We start from the raw sequence: 20,779 nt of genomic DNA, 5'->3' as shown, positions 1-20,779 counted from the left end.
TTGGTGTTAGCCACCTGCTGCTGCGCATGGAGCCTGCCCTTACAGTAATCTGCATACCCATCTAGACACCATTGGAGGAAAAACTGATTTTTCACTTGCAAGTGCCTATTAGAGATGGCTTCTGGGTTAGAGATGGGAGCTAGTGTCCACTCCTCCCTTCAGCACTGGGACACCATCAGGGTCACACTGCTGCAGGCCCTGTGCAGGCTGCCATGGCCTCCATGAAGGCCTGTGCTTCTGTCCTGTTGTGCTTAGAAGGCCTTGTTTCCCTAGCGTCCTCTACCCCGCTGGCTCTTACACACTTTCTGCCTTCTCTCCCAGAGTTCCCTGAGCCCCGAGGGGAGGGATTTGATGGAGACATTCCATTTGGAACTGAGTGTCCCAAGATCTCTCAACTCTCTGCAGTGTCTGGCGGTGGGTCTCTGTATTTGTTCCCCTCGGCTGCAGGAGGAAGCGTCTCTGCTCGTCCTCATTTTACCCTCTTCCTCCTCATCGTCCTCCTTCTCACCATCCTCATTTGCACCCTCTTCGTCCTGTGTCTTAGCTTGCTCTCTGTTGCTGTGATAAACACCATGACCGAAAGCCTGGGGAAGAGTTTATTCCATCTTACAGATTACAGTCTATCATCAAGGGAAGTCAGGGCAGAAACCCAAGCGAGGACCTAAAGCAGACACCATGAATGAATTGCTTACTGGCTTGCTCCTCACGGCCTTCTCACCCTGCTTTCTTACACAACTCAGGGTCAACTGACCCGGGCAGTCCCTCCTTCAGTAAGGCTCTCATATCAATCCTTAATCAAGAAAACGGCCCACAGACTTGCCTACAAGCCAATGTGATAAAGGTGTTTTCTCACCTGAAGGTCTCACTTCCCAGATGTACCTCATTCGTATTAGGCTAGCAACAAAACCAACCATCACCTCTTCATCTTCCTCCTCCTTCTCCTGTCCTCATCAGCAGCAAACACTTCTAACTCGGTGAACGGCTGGCTACACACTCTCCGGCCTTGTAATAGACCCTGAAGTACCAGGAATGTGTAAAATTATGGACTTCGTCATTTCTGACAGTCCTAACCCTAGAATAATACGAAGTGGAGTTGGAACTCAGATCCGATATCCAGAGAGATAATAGCCGTCGTGAAGTGCTAGATGAAGTGTTTGAACAAGGGTTGTCTAGGAACTCAGCGGAGGGGCTATCTATAAAGATCAGGGGAGACTTCCTGCCGCAAAGCCTTGTGGGAGGAGAGAGGTGGTAATAAGCTGAGCAGGGAGGAATGGGTGTGACCCGCTAAACACCGGTGTCTCATGAATATCGTTGAGTTTCTTAATGGCAAAAAACGCTGGGTTAAAAGTGAAGTGTGAACACAGCAGAAGCCTTTCTGAGGTCTCAGGAGAAGGGGTGGGAGTGGTGGGAAATAGTCTTCAAAATGCTACACTTTCCCTTCCGTCTTTTCATTTGATCCTCGTCGTCCTCTTGGGGAATGTGTTGATTGAGAGCCACATTCTCATATCAAAGAATAAAACTGGAATCCGCTGAAGCACTAGGGTAACTCCGCCAGACAAGAGATGTATCACGTGCCACACAGCCAGCAGCTTCAGAGCTGGGAGCAGATCCCACTTTCCTAACATTTACATCTTTAAATCTGTTTGATTTCCTAATTTGAATCAGCGGAGTTTGCTCTGGGGAGCAGCTTGGGGTAGAAGAAGCGCAAGTCTTCAGGGTAGGTAGTGGGGAAACTCGCTGTGTCTTATCTGCTATATCGAATAAGTGAAGGGGACAGCTATAAGGAACTGCGCCTCCCCACGCTTCCCGATCCTGTCTCCTGGCACCACAGGCTTTCCTCTCCTTGCTACAGCTCTAGGGTGGCACCAAGTCTCCTCTTAAGACAGTCTTTGCAGCTGCTGTTTCAAAGGAAGAGACTCGGGCACGGAGGACAAGCAGCTGCAAAGGAGAATGCCTACAGCCAGGCTCAAGGGAATAAGGGAAAATGAGGTCGTGCGCAGAAACAAAAATGAACCAGTGAGCTCCCTGAGGCTGAGGCTTTTTATAACCAGCATTAAATATTTATTGTACTGTCAGTCTCGGGCTTGTATACAAAAGGATGGAGGAGAGGATGGAAAGAGCATGCACGCCAGAGAGTGATGGCATCCAGGCGCCTCCACAAAGCTGTGCGGGTTTAGACAGATCACCTGGTGGCCCTGCAGAAGCAGAATAGCGACAGTAATTGCGGGTGGGATCTCAGACCTTCTTGGGCAGCAGAGGGAAGAGGGTGGTTCGGCACAAATGACTCAGCAGCTGGTACTGGTTCAAAGTTTGGGAGTTTGACTCCAAGTGGACATATTTAAGCACAGCACAATCTAGTGAAAACCATTCTCGTGATGATTATCTCAATCCCGTGTGCACAACAAAGCATACTTGAATCTCTTTGAGGAACAAAGTAGGCTAAATACAGATCAGATGCAACTGCACCGAAACTCTTTGTAAAGTACACAGAACGCTGTGCTTAAAGACAGGTTCCATAAATTGACTGAGGGCCTGCGCCAGAGTCTCCAGTCACACAGATGGTGTGAAGGTCACCAGGCAAGAAACCACGTCTGCTGTCTGGTCTAGCCTTCTGCGTAGAAAATGGATTTTGTCCCTTGAGAAGGAACAGTCCTGTAGGCTTAACATCTCAGGTTCCCTTTAGAGCATGTCCGTCAGCACAAAGACCTCTGTGACCCCAATACGTAGTCTTGTGGGGGTTCAGTCAGCAGTAATGGTAGTGGGAGTAGATTAGCAGGAGTGCAGATGCAATGGCATTAGCATTAGAAGTCGTGCTGGCATCAGTGGCCTCAGACTTAATTTCTGAAGTAATAGTGAGGGCTGGGGTATGGCTCAGTCAGTAAAGCACTTGCCGCACAAGCATGAGGACCTGAGTTCGTATCCCCAGGACCCATGTAAAAGCTGGGTGTGACGGTGTGCCTGTGGCACCAGTGCTGTGGACGTAAAGACAGTAAGAACCCCCGTGTTCACTGGCCAGAGAGCCTAGATGAATCAGGGAGTTCCAGGTACAGTGAGAGGCATCGGCCCAGAAAATAAAAATATGGGACTGATCAATGGGATATATCCGCATGTATGAGGATATAATACACGTGCACCTGGTACACATACATGCCGTACACAAATAAATATATACAACACACACGTGCACGCCCCCTCCTACCCCCCCCCACACACACTGAGGAAGGGATGGTTAGGGGAGGGAGAGAGAGAAGGAGAGAGTCATAGTAGCAGCACTACTCCGCACCACTATCCGTGGTAGTGACCACAGCAGTGCCAGCACTGTTTGTAAATCATAGCAACAGCATCAGTACATGCGGACATACCAGCAAGGGTTGTTTTTCTTACTGATAGGGGAAACAAATGGCCTAATGGACTCTGAAAAGGAAGCATATGAGAAATCACTGAGAGATAAGTAAACCCCTCCTCTCCACTTCCCCACAAAGACTACAGCGTTGAAGGTCAAGCAGAACTCCTGACTCTGAGTCCGAAAGCACTGTACCAAACGATGCTGCGCGTTCTCCGCTGCATCGGAACTTGAGTCTGCAGGCTGAAGGAGCCTTGGCAGTAGCCTGAGCAGCAGGGTGTCTCAGTGAAGGCGTTGTGTGGGAAAGATCTGGTGACAGGGTGAGGTCATGATGGAGTATGAGACTAGAGGGCGTTTTATTCTTTCTTTGGTCCTGTTGCGTTTGTTGCAGTCTCTGTTTCTAGGGAACTCTTTTCAGGTGCTACAGAGTCCTGCAGATGAGAATAACAAACTCTACTCTCAAATGACCATGGAGGAGGTGACCGTCAGCCGAGAGAAACAATGGACATATTCAGAAGCAAAGGTTGGGCAGACAGCATAAAGTGGGGATGTTCAGGTTGAATCTGTTTAGAAACAAGGTCTTGATTACAGCAGAGACTAATGACATCATGACCAGCATAACCTAAGTCTTAAATACTGAAGATCTTCTCCCTTTTTTTGTTTTATATTTTATTCCTTTTCATTTGTTTTTGAGATTAATATAATTACATTATTCCTACCTTTCCTTTCTTTCCTTCAACCTTCCATAAACCCCCTCCTGACTGCCATTCAAATTCATGATCTCTTTTTCATTAATTGTTATTACATGCACATGTATAGATGATGTTCTTTGGTTAAGAGGAGTAAAGCTGGTGGGAGGAGAGAGTGAGCAGGCAGGACCAGCAGGCCCTGGTGATTGAACAGAATATGACAGACAGAAGAGAACGATATCTGGACTGAAAGATTGCTCTCAGAAAGGTATCATAAATATAAAGTCATGTTTTCTAGAGATCCTGGAAGCTTGCAACAAGATAGTAGGTTGGCGGGAATACATTCGGAGGCAGGAAGGTCAGTTAGATGCCATTCCAGCAATCAATTTAAGGATAATGATAAGAATGGATAGGGGGGAGAGCATGGAGGACACAGCAAAGCTGGAGGAAGGGAAATGGATGATAGTTCTCCTGACAGGTCCTAACTGCACCATGTAAAGTTGGGAAGGTTAACAGCTTTTACTGATTCAGCCAGCCAGCACGTGTTGGGGTTGAGAGTAAAACTCAGGACTGTCTGATATTGACACAATCCTACAACACTGTTTAAGGGCAGACACATCAAAATACAGAAGCGATGGGCCTTGGAAACTGGTCATCTGTGTGGGAAAAGATGGAGAATGAGAATTGAGACAGTAGCAGGCTTTGCAGCAGGGAGAACAAGGTAGAAAATGAGGACATTAGCCTCCCAGGTGATGCCAGGGTAAACAGCAAATCTGGATTTAAGACGGACATGAGGACAGCCAAAATTAACTCTCAGATAACTGGGGACAAGTGAATTTTAAGCAGTGGGGGCCATGTACAACCCCGATTTTCTGAATTGCCCAGGCTTTGTGTTGAGGTCTGGGGTGAAGTGGAAGACCTTGGGGTGTTGGCAGAGCCGAGTGTGTGCCTGGGGCCTGTCTTAGTAAGTATACTGGCCAAGGACCACAGGCATGGAACGTATTCCCATTGCACTGAGCCTTTTCCTCTGGAGCGGGGAAATCGCCCTGACCAACACACACACTGAGACTGGGGAGAGCTGTGAAGGCCCTTCAGGAATTCCTGAGTATGATATGGCCAATTCTGTGAGTCTAATTGCTCCACAGTATCCCTGAAACACTGTTTACGATCCCAAGAAGAGCCTGGTATGTGTCCTGCTAAGATCCGCTTGCTACTATTTTAATAAAACCTGGGATGTTACAGAGTGTAGCCTCTTTCTTTTCAGTCGATTCTGTACCCCATCTTACATTGCCTCTTCTCTCCTCTTCAGGAATCCAGGGTCTCTTGCCCATGACACTCCATCACTGTCCTTTAAACTCTGTGAGGTCGATGCTGCTATAGGACCTCTGCTAAGTGCTGAGGCCACAGGATGGACATAACGCAGTGAGGCATCTGCCCTGACTCTAATCCCACAGTGCACACTCACCATTTCCTCTGGGCACCTCGCTCATGCCTGTCCTTTCTTCAGAAGGTGTTCATACTTCTGTCTGCTCTTTGGCTTGAAGAAAAGAACTTCTAACTCTAGCAAGCAGGAGAGAGACACAAGAGGGGTGGGGACTCGGGAAAGGGGCTCTACTCTGTGTCAGATCCTGTATAGACATTATTATACTTAATCCCCAACCTAACTGTGGGAAATAGGTATTAATCACTCCTATTTTACAGATGATGATGATCCAAAAGCCTAAAGAAGCCAAATCCTTTGCCCAAAGCCACACAACGAGTAGAGACAAGCAGGGATTCACACTTACACTGATTTAATTTACTGTTCCTGCTAAGCTGTTTCTCCTTCATTCTCTCTGATCCTTCAGCCTTATCGGTTGGGCACGGGTTTTCGGGGGAAAGACTTCAGATGCTAATGCCCTTACGGTACTCAGGAGGCAGCAACTATGACACAGTAGGCTCAGTTCCTACTGTCCAGAAGGCTGGGCTGATAAGGAAACTGCTAGAATAGCTACCCCAGAGGCTTCTGGGAAGAGCCCTGTAAGACCACATTACTAAGCCTCCAAACGCCTGGAGAGAGCTGGAAGCATGTGCTGAATGGGCCCCATTCCCAGACCCTGGCTTTGAAGGACCCTGGAGTTCAAGATTTCACACAGGCATTCAGGAGTGAGAGATGGGAAGGGGCCCCTCTGCAGCAGCTGCTAGGAAGGTAGGTCTAGCATCTCTCCATGTCCCTCTATGCCTGGCAACCTACATGTTGGCCTCTTCTCTCAGTTTCTACCAGGCCTAAATAGTATCATGGTTTGCACTACTCTGTTTCCTGGTGTGACCAGACCTTACCTGCCGATCAGACAAGTGGAAGAAGTTCGTTGTGGAGTAGTGTGCATACCGGTTCATGCATCCAAGTGAATGCAAAGAAAGGATTTTGTCCCTGGAAAACGCAGCAAGTGCACTTACCTCGTGAGTCTTCCAAGTATATCCAATAAGGAAGTGGATTTGGAGGCATCTGGCCCCACACCTGGCACATGACATACATTCACCAAAGCATTTGGTGAATCTATGACTTCATGCCTAACAAGTGTTGATCTCCCACCTCCCTGCTTATTTCCGCTCTTTCTGTTTAGAACAATGAGCTGTGATTCTCCAGGGAAGGCCTTGCGTTTGTCACTGAGGCACACTGACAAGACACGAGCTTGTCTTATGCCCGGTCTGCTGTCCCTGTTGGAAAGGACAGGGAATGCGCCCAGCTAAAGGAGTCTCCTGTGCAAGGCAATGGCACCCTAAGACGGGTGATCTGCCTCCAGGGCTGTGGGCCCTGGCATCTGGGAAACTGGGAGTTTGCAGCTCGTTGGCTGCAACTTTGGAGAGCAAATGTGCATTCATTGCGGTTCGGTGCCTCTGAAATAGAGAACAAAGCTTCTCTTGCCTCCCACCCCTGCCCCATGACGAGTGGGTGAGAATCAGCAGACTAGCGCCCCTCCCTTTCTTTCCTGCATAGTTGTCTCATTTTCCTTGTCAGAAATGCACCAGATTGGGGTCGGGTCTATCCATGTGTGATTCTAACCTGGGACAGAAAAAGGCCAGGTTACTGGAGAAGATTGGCTAGATGTGATGGGTGGACTGGAAGTCTCGGTCTGGCTCACCTGTCTGTTTGGTGATATCTTCCTCTTCCACACTGAAAGCTTTTCTTCACCAACTTGATGGCATAGGTATGACCTTATCCAAGGGCACTGTGGAGGAAGTGATCATCTGGCCAAGACCTCAAGCAAGGACACTGACAACACCTGGACAGTCTTTTCTTACCTGTTTTGTCAACACAGAGACCCCTGAAAGCCTGTAGTCTACCTTATAAGTACCTTTTCCCCTCTAAGGAATGCTAGACATCAGTGTGGTAAACATGCTATAATTCACAGATACTTAAATTCCTGTGTCTGGTGTTTAATGATATTGAATAGTGTAAACTCCATTATCTGACAGAAATGTAATCTCCTGCCTCACGCTATTTCTTTCCAGAGCCCCAGATGAGGGATGATGCTGTCGAGCACCCAGCTTCAAATACAGCATCCCGCTAAAGACAGTGACGTGACCCTTCTTTCTCCATGAGAGGCGTCCATTCTTCCTCTGAATTCCGCTGATAATGAGGAGCTCACTACTGACTGATGAATGCTTAAGTTCATCAGATCTTCACCACCGTTAGAGTGAGATGAGTGTTGCTATTGCTATTTGACAAGTGCGAGAACTGAGCTCTACGGAGGTAAAATGACTGTTCCGTGTTACGCCGATGTTGAGACATAAAGCCAGGGTTTGAATTTGGAATTAGGACCTGGACTGCCTCTCTCCAAGTTTTAATCTGGGTTCTAATTAGCTGAGAGGCTTTTAAAGATACAGCAGTCATGTATGGTCACAAAACATGGACATGGAAGAAAGTAAGTCTAAGCTACAATCTTATTTTATGCCTCTTGTCCAAGTAGAACCCAGCCATAATAAGCTTAACAGGAGCCTAAGTCTTGGTAGTTTTCCCTGAGGCAATACCTGGTTTCAAGAAAGACCATAAACTGAGACTACCCAGGCACCACCCGGGAACAGACCATCCAAAGGAAATTCCTAATGTTCCAAATATTGTAGATAGGATCACCTGCCAGCACATACCCACCGCTTTTCACCAGGACATCCTTAGACAAGCAGGGTTGAACCTGTCACCCCAAAGCCTGCTAATGTAACTTTTCTAGATTTTGCCTTTAAATAGTGCTCTCTAGAAGGGTGGGGTACCTCCTCTGGCTGCTGTGCTGACCAGCTTGTACACATGCATGATAATAAACCTTGCTTTTGCATTTTGGTCAGTTGGTCTCCCTGCTGGTTTTTTTGGGGGGTCCCCATGGACTGGGTACAGCAGTTCACAATACCTAAAGTGATGCTATTATTTGCAAAACTGCCTGAAGGTGGTCATGTTGAGCCAGGTGCATTCTCAAGCTCCCCGGAATTCTGACAGAGGAACCAGAGAGAATTCAAGTCCTGACCATTCTTCTGCATCTTGACAGAGCCCCTGATCTCAAAAAGATTAGCTCTAAAATTGGGTTTGGCTGGTTGTCCTCCAAGAGTAGGAAACCAAAAGGGAAGGGCGCCAAGAACACGCAAAGGAACAGAGGTGCTGCACAAACCACTTTATTTGGGAAATAGAAACCCAGGAAGGTTGCTATATATACAATGGAACATTCATAGCAAACTAACATATGGTTCTTTGTTACCATTTCGGAAAACCAATATGCGAAAGAGAAAACAAGCTTTGCTCTTGATTTTTTGCAATAAACTTTGAAAACCTCCTTGGCAAACGCAAAGAATGTTTAACTGGAATTGTGTGCTGAAGGCCCCATCTCCCTGGAGCCTCCCTCCTTCTGCCTATCTCCTAATCCTCATTTCCGGGAGGTCATTTTAATTAGCAGGCTGCCATGGTGACTCAGCCTGCTGCTTCCCCAGACAGGAAGGGAGTGGACTCCCCTGGACCCATTCATCACACAAAGGCACTTTAAGCTTCAGGAAAATGCACACTATTTGGCTTGCACCGCCTTGGGGATTGCTTCTGCTGTCATTTTCTTTTATCACTCCTACCTGCCAGGGTGCATTGCTTTGTCTCTTGCAGTCCCCTTACCTGGAAGTCACCCTGTCCCCAGTGCAGATTATTACTGCTCACCTCACCTGATCCTTGTCAGCAGGGACTGCAGACCTTAGCCACAGTAGTCCTCTGGAAGGAGTGAGCAAGGCTTTTTGTCTGGGGAGCTAGAGTTTCGATTAAACTACCTGGGAAGTTGAGAAATGGCTTTTGGAACAGCTTTCTGAAGTTGCATGCTGGGGCTTAAGGGAGTGAGCGAGCGTGAGGCTTATAGATACGGTGACCATGCTTCTGAGACGACTCTGGGTTTAAACACTCTGCCCCATTGTTCACAACAGCCTGTTTGCCTCTGGCGTGCATGTGTGCAGCTGTTGCTTTGGCTCAGAAAATATGGAGACTGCATTCCTAACCTAGAAACAATGGCAGCCTGTTTTAAGTGAAGTCACCTGCGCAGTGACTCTACAACTTTAAAAGGTGAAGAGGGGCTTATGGGGAACCAACCTGAGACCTGTGGGACCTCTTGAGAGGAGTGTGTGGGTTTGCCTCTGTGCTGTGGAAGATAAAGTCTGTGCTCACTCCACTCTCCTACTCCACTCAGCCTTGAGTTGAGGGCTCACAATTGATTTCCCCTTTAGGAAAATGGAAAAATCAAAGATAAAATTCCTCTCTTTCCCCACTCCCTTTCACTAGCATGTGCAATGTGTTGAAAACTCCTATCTTGGAAACCAGGGAGTGGCACTGAATTTCGTGTCCCCACAGGAAATTCATTTTCCTGCCCTCACAGTGCTTCCAGGTGCCATGTCTTTAAAAGGGGGTTGAAGGGTCGTTGTGGTTCAATGAGCTCTTCTTGTCCCCCTTGCTGCTGGGGACATTGCTGGCTGAGCCCCGCAGGGACAGGTGCTTGTAAGGAGGGGGGTTTTCTTTCCTGCAAAAGGGAAACAACAGAAAGAGAAGACAGCCCATATACACACTGCAACCAGTCCACTTGTTAGCATGTCCATCTCCCATGCTGGACAGGGACCTCCTAGGTACAGCGGGCTTGCCATCTTTTTCTCTATGTCCCCAGAACCCAGTCCAGGTCTGGTATAAAGCAGGCATAGGAGCTCAATGAATGACTGTAGGATGGATGACTGGCTAGCCGATGGAAGGATGCATGCATGCATTGCTTCGTTTTAGGCCTAGAGAAATTTAACTCTCCTACAGCTCCAATCTGATTATCTTGCCACTTGGACTCCAACTAATTCAACATTACACATGAGAAGGGAGTGGGAACACAAAGAAAGCTATAATTTGGAAATTTGGAAGGAGGACTGTCTTGGTGTCCTATGGGCTTGGGAAATTCCTTTTGAATGAAGAGAGAGAGAGAGAGAGAGAGAGAGAGAGAGAGAGAGAGAGAGAGAGAGAGAGAGAGAGGAGAGGAAGAGGAGAGGGGAAGAGTAAAAGCACAGAGAGCACTTGGCAGGCTGGGCTGGGACATCATTCTCTCATCCCTGCATGACCACCAAGGACTTTAGAATCCCAGTTTTATTATTCAGCTTATCACAGCAACTCCTAATATCTGTCTTCCTAGCATGCTTGGAGATTTCAGCGAGTGGAAGTGTGTCTGTTTTACCTCTATGTCCCCACAGCCAGCACCCAACACAGTAATATTACTACCATCAGTCAGTGATTTTGTTCACATAAGAGATAATGAGCTCCCGTGGAGCAAGAACTGATTTTATTCACTGTTGCATTTTACCTTATTCCATACCTTATTTGTTATATTTTTGATGGACAAATTGATTTATGTAGTCACCGGATTTAAGATTTATTCCCAGTGGGAAGACTGGTGTTAATTTTAAGCCTCAAAGAACTGCTCTGAATTCCCAAGTTGACTGAATTCAAAAGTGTGGCCTTCGGCAAGAAATTGAACTTCTCTAAACTTCATTTGTACAACGAGGATAAACTATCCCAGTCTTCCAGCAGAGTGGTGAAGTTAAATTAGAGATTGTGAGTGAGTACCCCTAGAAGCTTCTCTTTCCTGCTATAATTTGTTGACTGTGGCCCCAGAGTCAACATGCCAAAGATACAGACACCAATGCTGTCCTCAACTTGTTTCGGCTTAGTGGAGCCCAGAACTGTGCAAAACAACTGATCAAATTGAAGATTATAGCATGAAGTCAGAGCGGTGACCACCAGAAACAGAAATGAAGCAGGCTGTTTGAATTAGGATTGAAGATGTGTCTTGTGGCCTTGTGCTCTGACCTTGGCACGATTGCTTTTATTCATGATTGATGAGTCACAAACCTAGTGAAATGGAGTCAGTGCCAGTTCACGTACAGTGGACACCCGGCCTTGACAAACCTCCCACCAGTCTCAGTGCCTGAAAACGGATGTTCCTTGAAGATCTGGCCAATGTCAGGAGACTGTTTACTGCAGGTGAGATGAGCCTAGATCCCTTTCTTCTTAACATTCTAGTCCTACAAAGCTCATGCTTGGACTGCTATCTACAGACATGTGATCTTTTCTGGTTGGTTTTGTTTGTTTGTTTGTTTTCAGCACTAGTGGCAGAAGTCAGGGTCTCACACATGGAACTCAGTTGCTATAACCATCTCCGCAGCCTGAGACAGTATGATGTTACAAGAGTCCCTGCCTAGAGGTAAGAATCTATTTTGTTCTTTTCCAAACAGCGGAAGAACACCTGTTCTTCCTGCCTCGTAGACTCTGGTGAAAGGAGAGCTGGAGAAGTGGTACCTAGATTACCAGGTGCCATCCATCCACAGATCATTGGGGAGAGTAGTTCTTCTCACCTCAGAGGGGCAGAGGACACAGGACAGATACGTTTTTATAGGACAAAGAAGATGGAAGGTCCCTAGAGAGACAAGCTTGGGTTTATTGTTACTGACACAGACACAGGCAGATGGGGTGACTGGAAAGGCAGGGTGTCTCTGTAATTAAAGATGGGGATCCAGAGAAGGAAAGGAGGCCGTAAACAGCAGATGGCTCACACCTCTGTTCCCTCCCCTATTTCTTTAGATTCATCTGCTTTAGAAGCCAACTTTTCAAGGCTTCTACGGTTCTTTGGTCACCACTTAATACCTACGCCACTATTTCCTGGGGAGTTGCACACCTATGTATGTCATAGAACTTTGAGTTTGATGTGTTTGGTTTTATTCTCTAATTCCCAAATCAGGTTTGGTGTGGAGCAGCTGCTTCTGGGCTGAGTGGCAAATGCAAGGGACTTTGAGTCTTATGGTTATCCTGACTTTACCACTTCTCTAGCCACACTGGTCTCACCATTGCTGCAGGCTTTCTCGAGTCCTGCTTCTTTTTGCTTTTCCAACTTGGGTTAGCATAATTTTCTTTCTACTCCCTCAATCTCAACTGTTTATGTCCTTAAAAAACCAAGTCCAAGTCGGGTAGTGGTGGCGCACACCTTTAATCCCAGCACTCGGGAGGTGATAACACCCTCTAAAGGTCAAAGAGCTTGAGGGAGGGGGCTTAGCATCCTCCATCAAGTTCTACCATTGTATAGTCAGTTGACGTCATAGACATTATTTAGGTCTTAACATATACAAGCTCTGCACCATGTACTAAGGATTGAAGAATGAGGCTGTCCAGTGGAGAAACCGGTTCTGCAGAGATGCCAGAAAAGACAGCATAGGGTATGTGTATGGAATGTAACTAGGAGCCCAGCTGAGGAAATGGCTCTGTCTTAGCAGGAAGAGGAACAGAAAAACACAATGTGACATTTGGATGAAGTTTTAGTGAGTTAGTAGGAATTCAGCATCTACAAAATGAAAGGGTGAACAAGTTATAGCAGTGTAAAAATGGATGTGTTTAGGCTGATGCATATGGCAGGAGCCATGAGTGAGATTATATCTGCTATGTAGCTATGTATACTCACTGTACACAGCTAAGTATTGCTGTATTTTGCATGTTATCAACTGGAGCTCCCAATGGACTATGCTCCTTTAGGACTCACCACAGGCCTAGCACAGGATGTGCTCCTTATATACATATGTCATGATGTCACTATGTAGCAGTCAGGGCTCCTGGCCCGTAGTAGACCCTGAGTCTACTTGATCAAGGCCAGCTTACCTCTGTGTTCATGCTCTGCCTCACCTACTGAAGTATTCTTGGTCCACTCGTTTTTCCCTGTCCAATTTTATCCCCTTTGGTTTTAGCTCTTATAGCTGTGACACCACAATTGAAAATAAATGTAGGGTCTCAGCTTTCCTAATCAAGGCGGAGCTGAGCTCCCATGCCCACATTGCCGCCTCTCCCCAGGACTTCTTCCTGAGGGGCGGCCCAGCACCCCAGAATGCCAACAGGCTTCCAGCAGCATACGGGTAGAAAGTGACATATGGCAATTATCCATGGAGATGGGGGAAACAAAGATTAATTCTGAGTCAAAACATGTAATTTTCCTTTACAACCAGAGCTGCTCTTTCACTTAAGCCATTTGATGCTTGGGTGGAAAATAATACAAAACGGGAAGCATTCAGATTCAAACAGGAGCCTATAGTCCTGGGAATTCATTCTTTAAGGCTTACTTACCAGTCTGGAGTGGAGTGCAGTACCCAGGGGATCACCCAGGCCCAGAAGGAAGGGCAGGGGGCAGTAGGGAGCTAATTTGCTTTTCTTAATTTATAAGTGGGTGTGTTTGCATCAACTCTTCAAGTCTGGCCTAGTGAGGAAAGAAGTCTTTGCAGAAGAGAACATCAAAGCTCAGGATCAGGGATGCCATGGGCAGTTGAAAGCAGGGGCTCTTGGGAGGAAAACAACCCTGCATCAATTTAACTCAGTTTCAAGCCCCCTCCCAATCTGAAAGAACCTCTCCCAACTGAGCCTGAGTATCCCACAGGCTCCAGCTCTGGACCTTAACACCCCTTCTGTTCCCTAGGTCTCAATGTCCTCTCATGTCATGCTCACTGATGTCCCCCCAAACTGTTAGTATTACTTCACTGACCTGTGACCATGACACAGACAAGAAGAAAAAAAAAGTGGTGAAGGATGAAGATAATTTTTATGCAGGCTGACAGAGGACCCAAAAGAGATAAACCCTAAATTAACTTGTAAATGAGATGCTAAGAATTCTTTTGAGTTTTACAAAGCTTTAAATGTTTAAGAACTTTGGCCAATCAAGAGTGACTCCTAAGAAAGAACTGAGCACTTTGCTCCAGAGGTGAGCTCCTCAAAGGCAGGCAGGGTCATACCTTAATCCCCAGCTCACCCCATACCTCCCTCCCACCAGAGCCGGCTGCAATGTGCTGTCTTCTGTAGGTTTATGAGTGATGGAATGGATGGATGTATCCATGCAAGTGTGTGCGGGGCAGGCTAGTACTGCAAGGAAATAGAGACGAAACAGACACAATCCTCACGCAGGGGTTTTGAATACCCCAGAATGGTGGACATAAAGTCCCCAGATGACCTGGTCCCAATCTGAGACAGGGTGTCGTTTGAGCATGCAGCCATGAAGACTGTGTGGATCAGGCCTTAGAGAGATACAACTCACTGAATTATGGAGCCTGGGCCAGTCCAACCAGGTAAAGTCACAGGACTTGTCACAGGCTATCATTAGCTGGCAGAAACTGGAAACTGTGAAAACATTCAGAGGCATCTATTGTGTGCTAGGCATTGTCCTAAGCTTGTGCCTAATCTTCAGAACCATATTAAGTGGTTGCTATTATTTCTGTTTAATAGGAAGGTGTAGAAAGGTTTCAAGAGGTCAAGAAACATCGCTCATGAGTGCCCAAGACAGTGCTCTGATGGAGCTCTATTGCAGGAGAGTTCAGATGGTTTTAGAATATGAAACCCTGTCTGTGCTGTAGAACCTGTGACTTTAGGCAATCTTCTGGTCCCTTCTGGGGACGAGACATACATGGACTAAGTACACAAAGTACTTCATACAATACATAACGCTAACTTTTATTTTTTTATTGTTAATAATAGGTGTTGGAGGAAGAGTCACTGTGCTAAACTCCCGAGGCACCGAGAAAGACAGCGAACATCAGTGGAAAGAATGATCTGGCAGGAGTAGAGAGTTGGACACTGCCACGTCATTCCAGGAGCCTGGACCACTAGGGGAACAGGAGAGGAGGCCCAGAGGTACGGCAGTGCTAGCACAATCCAGATGCCTCTAGATGTCACTGCCCAGATGCTCAGTGAGGGCTCTACCAGCACACATGGGAACGCCCAGAACTTCCTGCTGCTGTTCAGCCCTCAGCCAAGATGGATGCTCCCATCCCTGTCTTTTCTCCTCCTTGGATCTACAAGTGAGTCGATCAGAGGAGCAAGATGGGACTTCTTAGGGGTGTGTCTTCTGTACCCCAAACCTTCAAGCATTAAGGGAAGGGGACTATCATCGACTGACAGAATACTCATACACCTGGTACTAGTGTTTGAATGTAAAGCCCACAATAACCTGAAAAGAATCTACAAGCGTGTCTGATTTATAAACTGGAAGAATGAGGAACTGGAGTTCATTTGGGAACCTTGGAGGATGAGTGATCATGTGGGGTGGGATATGTAAGTAGCCAGGCTAACTTAGATCTCGGCTGATCATGGCTCCTTAGCAATGCCCCATCTCTGGCGATTCCTAAGATGGGCCTGAAATGAGATGGCCCACCATGCAAGACTATACTGTCATGCAGCCTGTGGATTGTAGCTCAGAGATGCAGTCTGCTGCAGTGTGGGCCCTGAGGCATCATCCAGCCTGATCAACCCGGTGAGTCAAGGTACCGCCTTGCCCTGGACCATGGGAGGCCGTTTGGCAATCTGTGCTAACATCTCAGAAGCTGAAGGAGATGAAGCTACGTGAATGCCTCAGTGTAGACAACACCTTCTGGGCCCTTACTGATTCTTGTGATAGAGCTGGGATTGCACTTCCTGTGGCACAGGTGGCAAACTGAGGGGCATCAGAAAGAGAAGAGAAGCTTCCCTGAACACAGACCTAGGGAAGCAGGACCTGAGCCTGATTGCTTGGCTCTAACACTTACCGAAGCCTCGGTATGGGGACTGTCATCCTGTCAACCAAGGGACTCAGCCGGTAATAATCTAGAAATGTTCTCGCCACATTTCTTCCCAGTTTCATATCTGCAGATGTGTGTTAAGGAGCAGCTTTGAAAAGAGACTGAGCAGGGTGAGAAGAGGCCTAGTTATAAACAAATAAATAAACAAACAAACGTACAAATAAAGCAATGGTAAAGATAGTGTCGTTGCTCCCCACTCTAGGGTTTTAGCGTGCATTGTCCTTTTGGTCCTCACAAAACCTTCAGTGGTAAGTATGATCCTCATTTCATAGACAAGAAACTAAAATGAACAGAACAGAAGTAAAGGTGGGGAGTGGACATTGGGGTCTAAGTAACCATACCCTAAAATCTGTGCACCTATCTTTTAAGTATACTGGGCTTTTTAAGTCTGGCCTCAAGTGGTCCAGAATGAAGACTTACAAGCAAGTCTGAAAGCCAAGAGACCCTTTGTTTCATACAGAACAGGTTTTGCCTGACCTTCAAGGACCAGGCATCTCTCTTGAGAGTAATTTCAGGAAAGCTCCCAGACTCTAAATAGAATTCCATTTCCCCTTGCTGTTTGACAAATAGTGGAGTCCTAGGGTATAGATTGGTAGTCTATTTATTGAATCACAAATTCCCCCAGGGAAGGAGAAAGCTCCAGTTCTATACTGGTATTAACATCCTGGGATCAATTAATACAACAACTGTGTATCTGCTTTATGCATGATAGCCATATTTCTGGGCTCTCTGCTATTTCCTTTGCCCGAAGGGCCTTTCTAACTCTCCCTTAGCTAATATGCAGTATGAAGAGGTAGCCACTACCTCTTCATTAGATTTTCCTGGATCTTCCCTGCTGTCATCCCAGGGCTGAGAGTATTGTCCTTGCTCCCTAACACCATGGCTTAAGAACTGACCTCACAGGGTAGACATTAAGTGTTTACTCACAGTGGTTCCTCCACCCCACCCCCATCAGCTACAAACACCCAAGCTGTCAACCTTCCCCATGAGACTTCTCATCTCTTGATTTCGTCTACCTCTCTCCATTCCCCAGAATAGGTCAGCATCACCTTTTGCCTGGACAATTGCCATCTTGTTCACTGGGCCTCCTGTCCCAGAACTGCCCTCTCTGGGATGCTTTCAATAGTGACGTTAGGGGCTGTATTCTCTATTGCAAACTCCATAGTGTTACTCATTGACTAAAATCCTCAGTGTCTTCCAGTTGCTGTTCAGAGCTTGGCCCTTGGTTATGTTCTCAACTCTCCTCTTGTTACCTCCTGCCTCCCATCCCTTTGCAGTTCCTACCCTTCTAATCCTGTCACTCCTAGGTCTTTGTTCACTGTGTAGCCCAGTTAGATCATCATGCCAAGCACGCCTTATAGGACCAGATCCTTCCCAGCCTCCAGACTCCCATTCAGTTCTTACATTAGTGGGCATATCCTTCTCGGTGCCTTTGCTGGGGACAGGGTCCTCCTAGGTCTGCCATGGCATCTTTGCATAGTTCTCTGCCAGTCAGACTACTCAGCAATACTGAATGTCAACCAGTCCTTCTTTGTGATAGCTCCTCTTGTCCATACAATCTACGGGGAAGAGGTCAATTTTGCTTGACTCAATCATCTAAATACCTATGTGCTATTGTAAGATAAATAATGAATAGTAACATCCAATAGCTAAGTAGCTATTATTAATATGTGCTAGGCCACCTCATGACAACCCAATGGGAGAAGGCTATTATTGTTCCTATTGCTCAGACAGGGTAAGTGACTTTCCCTAAGGCTACATACCTTGTAGATGCTGAAATTGGGATTTAAACCCAGGCCTTGGCTCTCTGGGACCTACACCATTTCACATTTGCATCTACTTTTTTCCTACCTAATAAACCACTGGAGCCCCACTTGTCCTGTGGAGAAGATTCGCAGCACTGACCCAGGACTAATGGAGCTGAGGATACAGGTGACATGCACAGTAGCAGCACCCCGGGGCGGCTAGTCCCAGGGAGTCTCTGGAGAAGGACTGCTCCTAGCCGAACTGTAAAGACAGGACAGCTGAAGAGGCCTTCAGACAAGAACACAGAAATGGTTTTCCATTCACACATACATCTACACAACATTTTCTTTATCTGTCTTGGGCTGTGATAAGCGAAGGAACTTAACCAATGCCATGTAGCCGATAATGGTCAGACCAGGAGTCAAATCTGGGTAGGTCTGATTCCAGACTATGAGTTTCCACTGCCTTGGACCGTCTCTCAACTTGAAGGCACCTTTTCTGTCAGAGCCTGAGTCATTCCAGGTCAGAACATGGTGGGAGGAGGAGAAACAGCAGGTCCGTTGTTTACGACAGCGAGCTGCACTGCAGGCTTGCTGTGCTCTGAGACTGCTACCTGCTTTCTTTCTCTAGATGTGTCTGACCTTCTCTGTCCCCTGCTCTGAAAAGTCCACAAGCTGGCACTGAGCATGGCCTCTCAGACTAGCAGCCCCCAGAGGGCGTCTCGTGGCCAGGGCCTGCAGAGGCAAGCTGGCTGCTTGAACCCAGACAGTCTCTAGTTGGCAGAGACCAAATCGTGGTTATGCGTGTTGAAAGGAATAGCTGCAGGGCATGGGAGAAATGAGAGGTCCCTGTGGACTGAGCTGGTAAGCTGCAGCAGACATTTTTGGAAACAGATGTGTCTAACCCAAATCCTGGTTCTGCCACATGCTATGGACAGCAGATTTTAATTTCCAAAGATGTCTGCAGCGGTGTCTCTGGTCTCACAAGCTCCTCCAGGATGACCTTGATACTCCTCCCACTGAAAGGCATGGTCCTTGTTCTCCCCCCTCGGAGTCTCGCAGACTTTAAACTGGCTGAGAACCAAAAGAACGACACGAGTGGAAGTGACATTGTGAGACTCGCACGGCAAGGTCAGCTACAGCAACGGAAAGGAATCAAGCGAGGGTCCCGAGCTCACGGACAAGCAGACTGAGCACCCCAAGGTCCCGGGACTAGGCACAGAAACAGAAGATAGACTCTTGAAGTGAAGGTCAGCCTCCACTTCTACAGCATGCTGTCATTCCAGCCCCAGCCACCCACTCTTTTCCTACAGCTGAATCAGGCTCCATAAAAGACCCTCCCACTGAGACCCATCCAAACGTCTGGGATGTCCTTCTGCATGAGGGCTGCTTTATTGGTTGATGAATAAAGTTGTTTTTGGCCAGTGGCTTAGTAGAGTAAAGTGAGGCAGGAAATCTGAACAGAAATATAGAGAGAAAGTAGGTGGAGTCAAGGAGACACCATGTAGCTGCCGAAGGAGAAGGATACCAAATAGAACCTTACACAGTAAGCTACAGGCTTGTGGTGTACACAGATGAATAGAAATGGGTTAATTGAGATGTAAGAGCTAGCTAGAAATATGCCTGGGTGGTTGTCCAAACATTATTGTACTTAATATGGTTTCTGTGTGATTAGCTGGGTCTGAGTGGCCGGGAAATGAATGAGATACAATGCTACAAATAGCACTGTTTTAAGCCATAAATTTTAGGGGAAGAGTGTTTAACAAAGAAATAGAGAACTAGACACAGAAAGATCTAGCACAGGGCACTCCATCGCCCTGAGCCTTTATGTCTTTGTCTGTGAAATGCCTGCTTCACAGATTTGCTGGGTGGCTGGATGTAGTTGGCGAGCGGCATAGGGCTGACTGAATGATGAATGAATGAATGAATGAATGAATGAGAGAAAAAGAAGCCTCATCTCTTCCTTACTGTCTATACTAAAAGGCAGACCCGAGGTACCACAAAATAGTTGCCTTGCTCACCAACACCCTTGAATATTTACAAAGGAATTGGACTGTTCCACAAGGCCGGAGCTAATCATTTAGATGGGCTCTGTTACAAAGGCAATTTTAAAGGTGGTTCTCATCTAGGAAAGACCTCCTTCCCTTCCCCACTCCATCCACAAAGCCTTATTCACTCCAGAGTATTTCTTACACTCACCCTGACTGAGTGAAGGAGAAGGACAAAGGTGAAGGAGAGTAAAGATTGATTGAACATTTTCAATTAAAATACGATGTCTTAGAAGACAGATTTAAGATCTAGGTAAAGAGAGGCAATAGTTTTTTTGGCTGGGCCATTTTCAATATATTGATGTACTCAGAGAGGAAAAACTAGGGTGAGAGCTCTCGGCCATTCATTATCCACAAAAATCTTGGGATAGTTTTGTATGCTGATTTTTTTCTCGCCCTCAAGTTTAATCCATCGGTCTGCTTCTTATAGACAGCAGGGAATGGTCAGCAACCAGGGCAGGTGGGGCTGGGAGCCTAAAGTGCTGAGGATGGAGGATGGAGTCACTGGTGCAGTTGAAAATTTGGACTAATGTGGTGACTTCTACCAAAAACTATCTTGGCATAGAATAGCTCCAGCCTCCTTCTTCATGGGGCTCTTTAACAGATGATGGGAAGTAAGATGTGTTCTGAGATTTTCACCCATCCATCCATCTGTTCATCCATCTACCCATCCATCTATCCATCCAGCTACCCATCCACTATCCATCTGTCCATCCATCCATCCATCCATCCATCCATCCATCCATCCTCCATCCATGCACCCATTGTGGATTCAAACACTTGTTGGAGTCTTCCTTGGGGTTAGTTGAAGATGAATTAGGAAAATGCACTTCCAAATCTAGAGGAAGAAAACAG

The 20,779-nt window shown here is 46.8% G+C and overlaps 1 protein-coding gene across 1 annotated transcript in view; it reads right to left on the bottom strand.

Moving 5' to 3' along the window:
• Positions 1-8,658: 8,658 nt before the first annotated feature.
• Positions 8,659-20,779, bottom strand: part of LOC142834369 (BEN domain-containing protein 5) — a 1,100,005-nt gene continuing 1,087,884 nt past the window's right edge. The window contains exons 12-13 of the mRNA XM_075946804.1: positions 16,099-16,195; positions 8,659-10,043 (exon numbers count right to left, since the gene is read on the bottom strand). Coding sequence (XP_075802919.1) covers positions 9,923-10,043; positions 16,099-16,195 — 218 coding nt within the window. The 3' untranslated portion in view covers positions 8,659-9,922. The remainder of the gene's footprint in view (positions 10,044-16,098; positions 16,196-20,779) is intronic.

Source organism: Microtus pennsylvanicus, chromosome 13 (genome assembly GCF_037038515.1).
Source record: "Microtus pennsylvanicus isolate mMicPen1 chromosome 13, mMicPen1.hap1, whole genome shotgun sequence".
Lineage (NCBI taxonomy): Eukaryota > Metazoa > Chordata > Mammalia > Rodentia > Cricetidae > Microtus > Microtus pennsylvanicus.
Note: the sequence above shows the minus strand (reverse complement) of the source record. Positions and strands in the feature narration are given on the sequence as shown.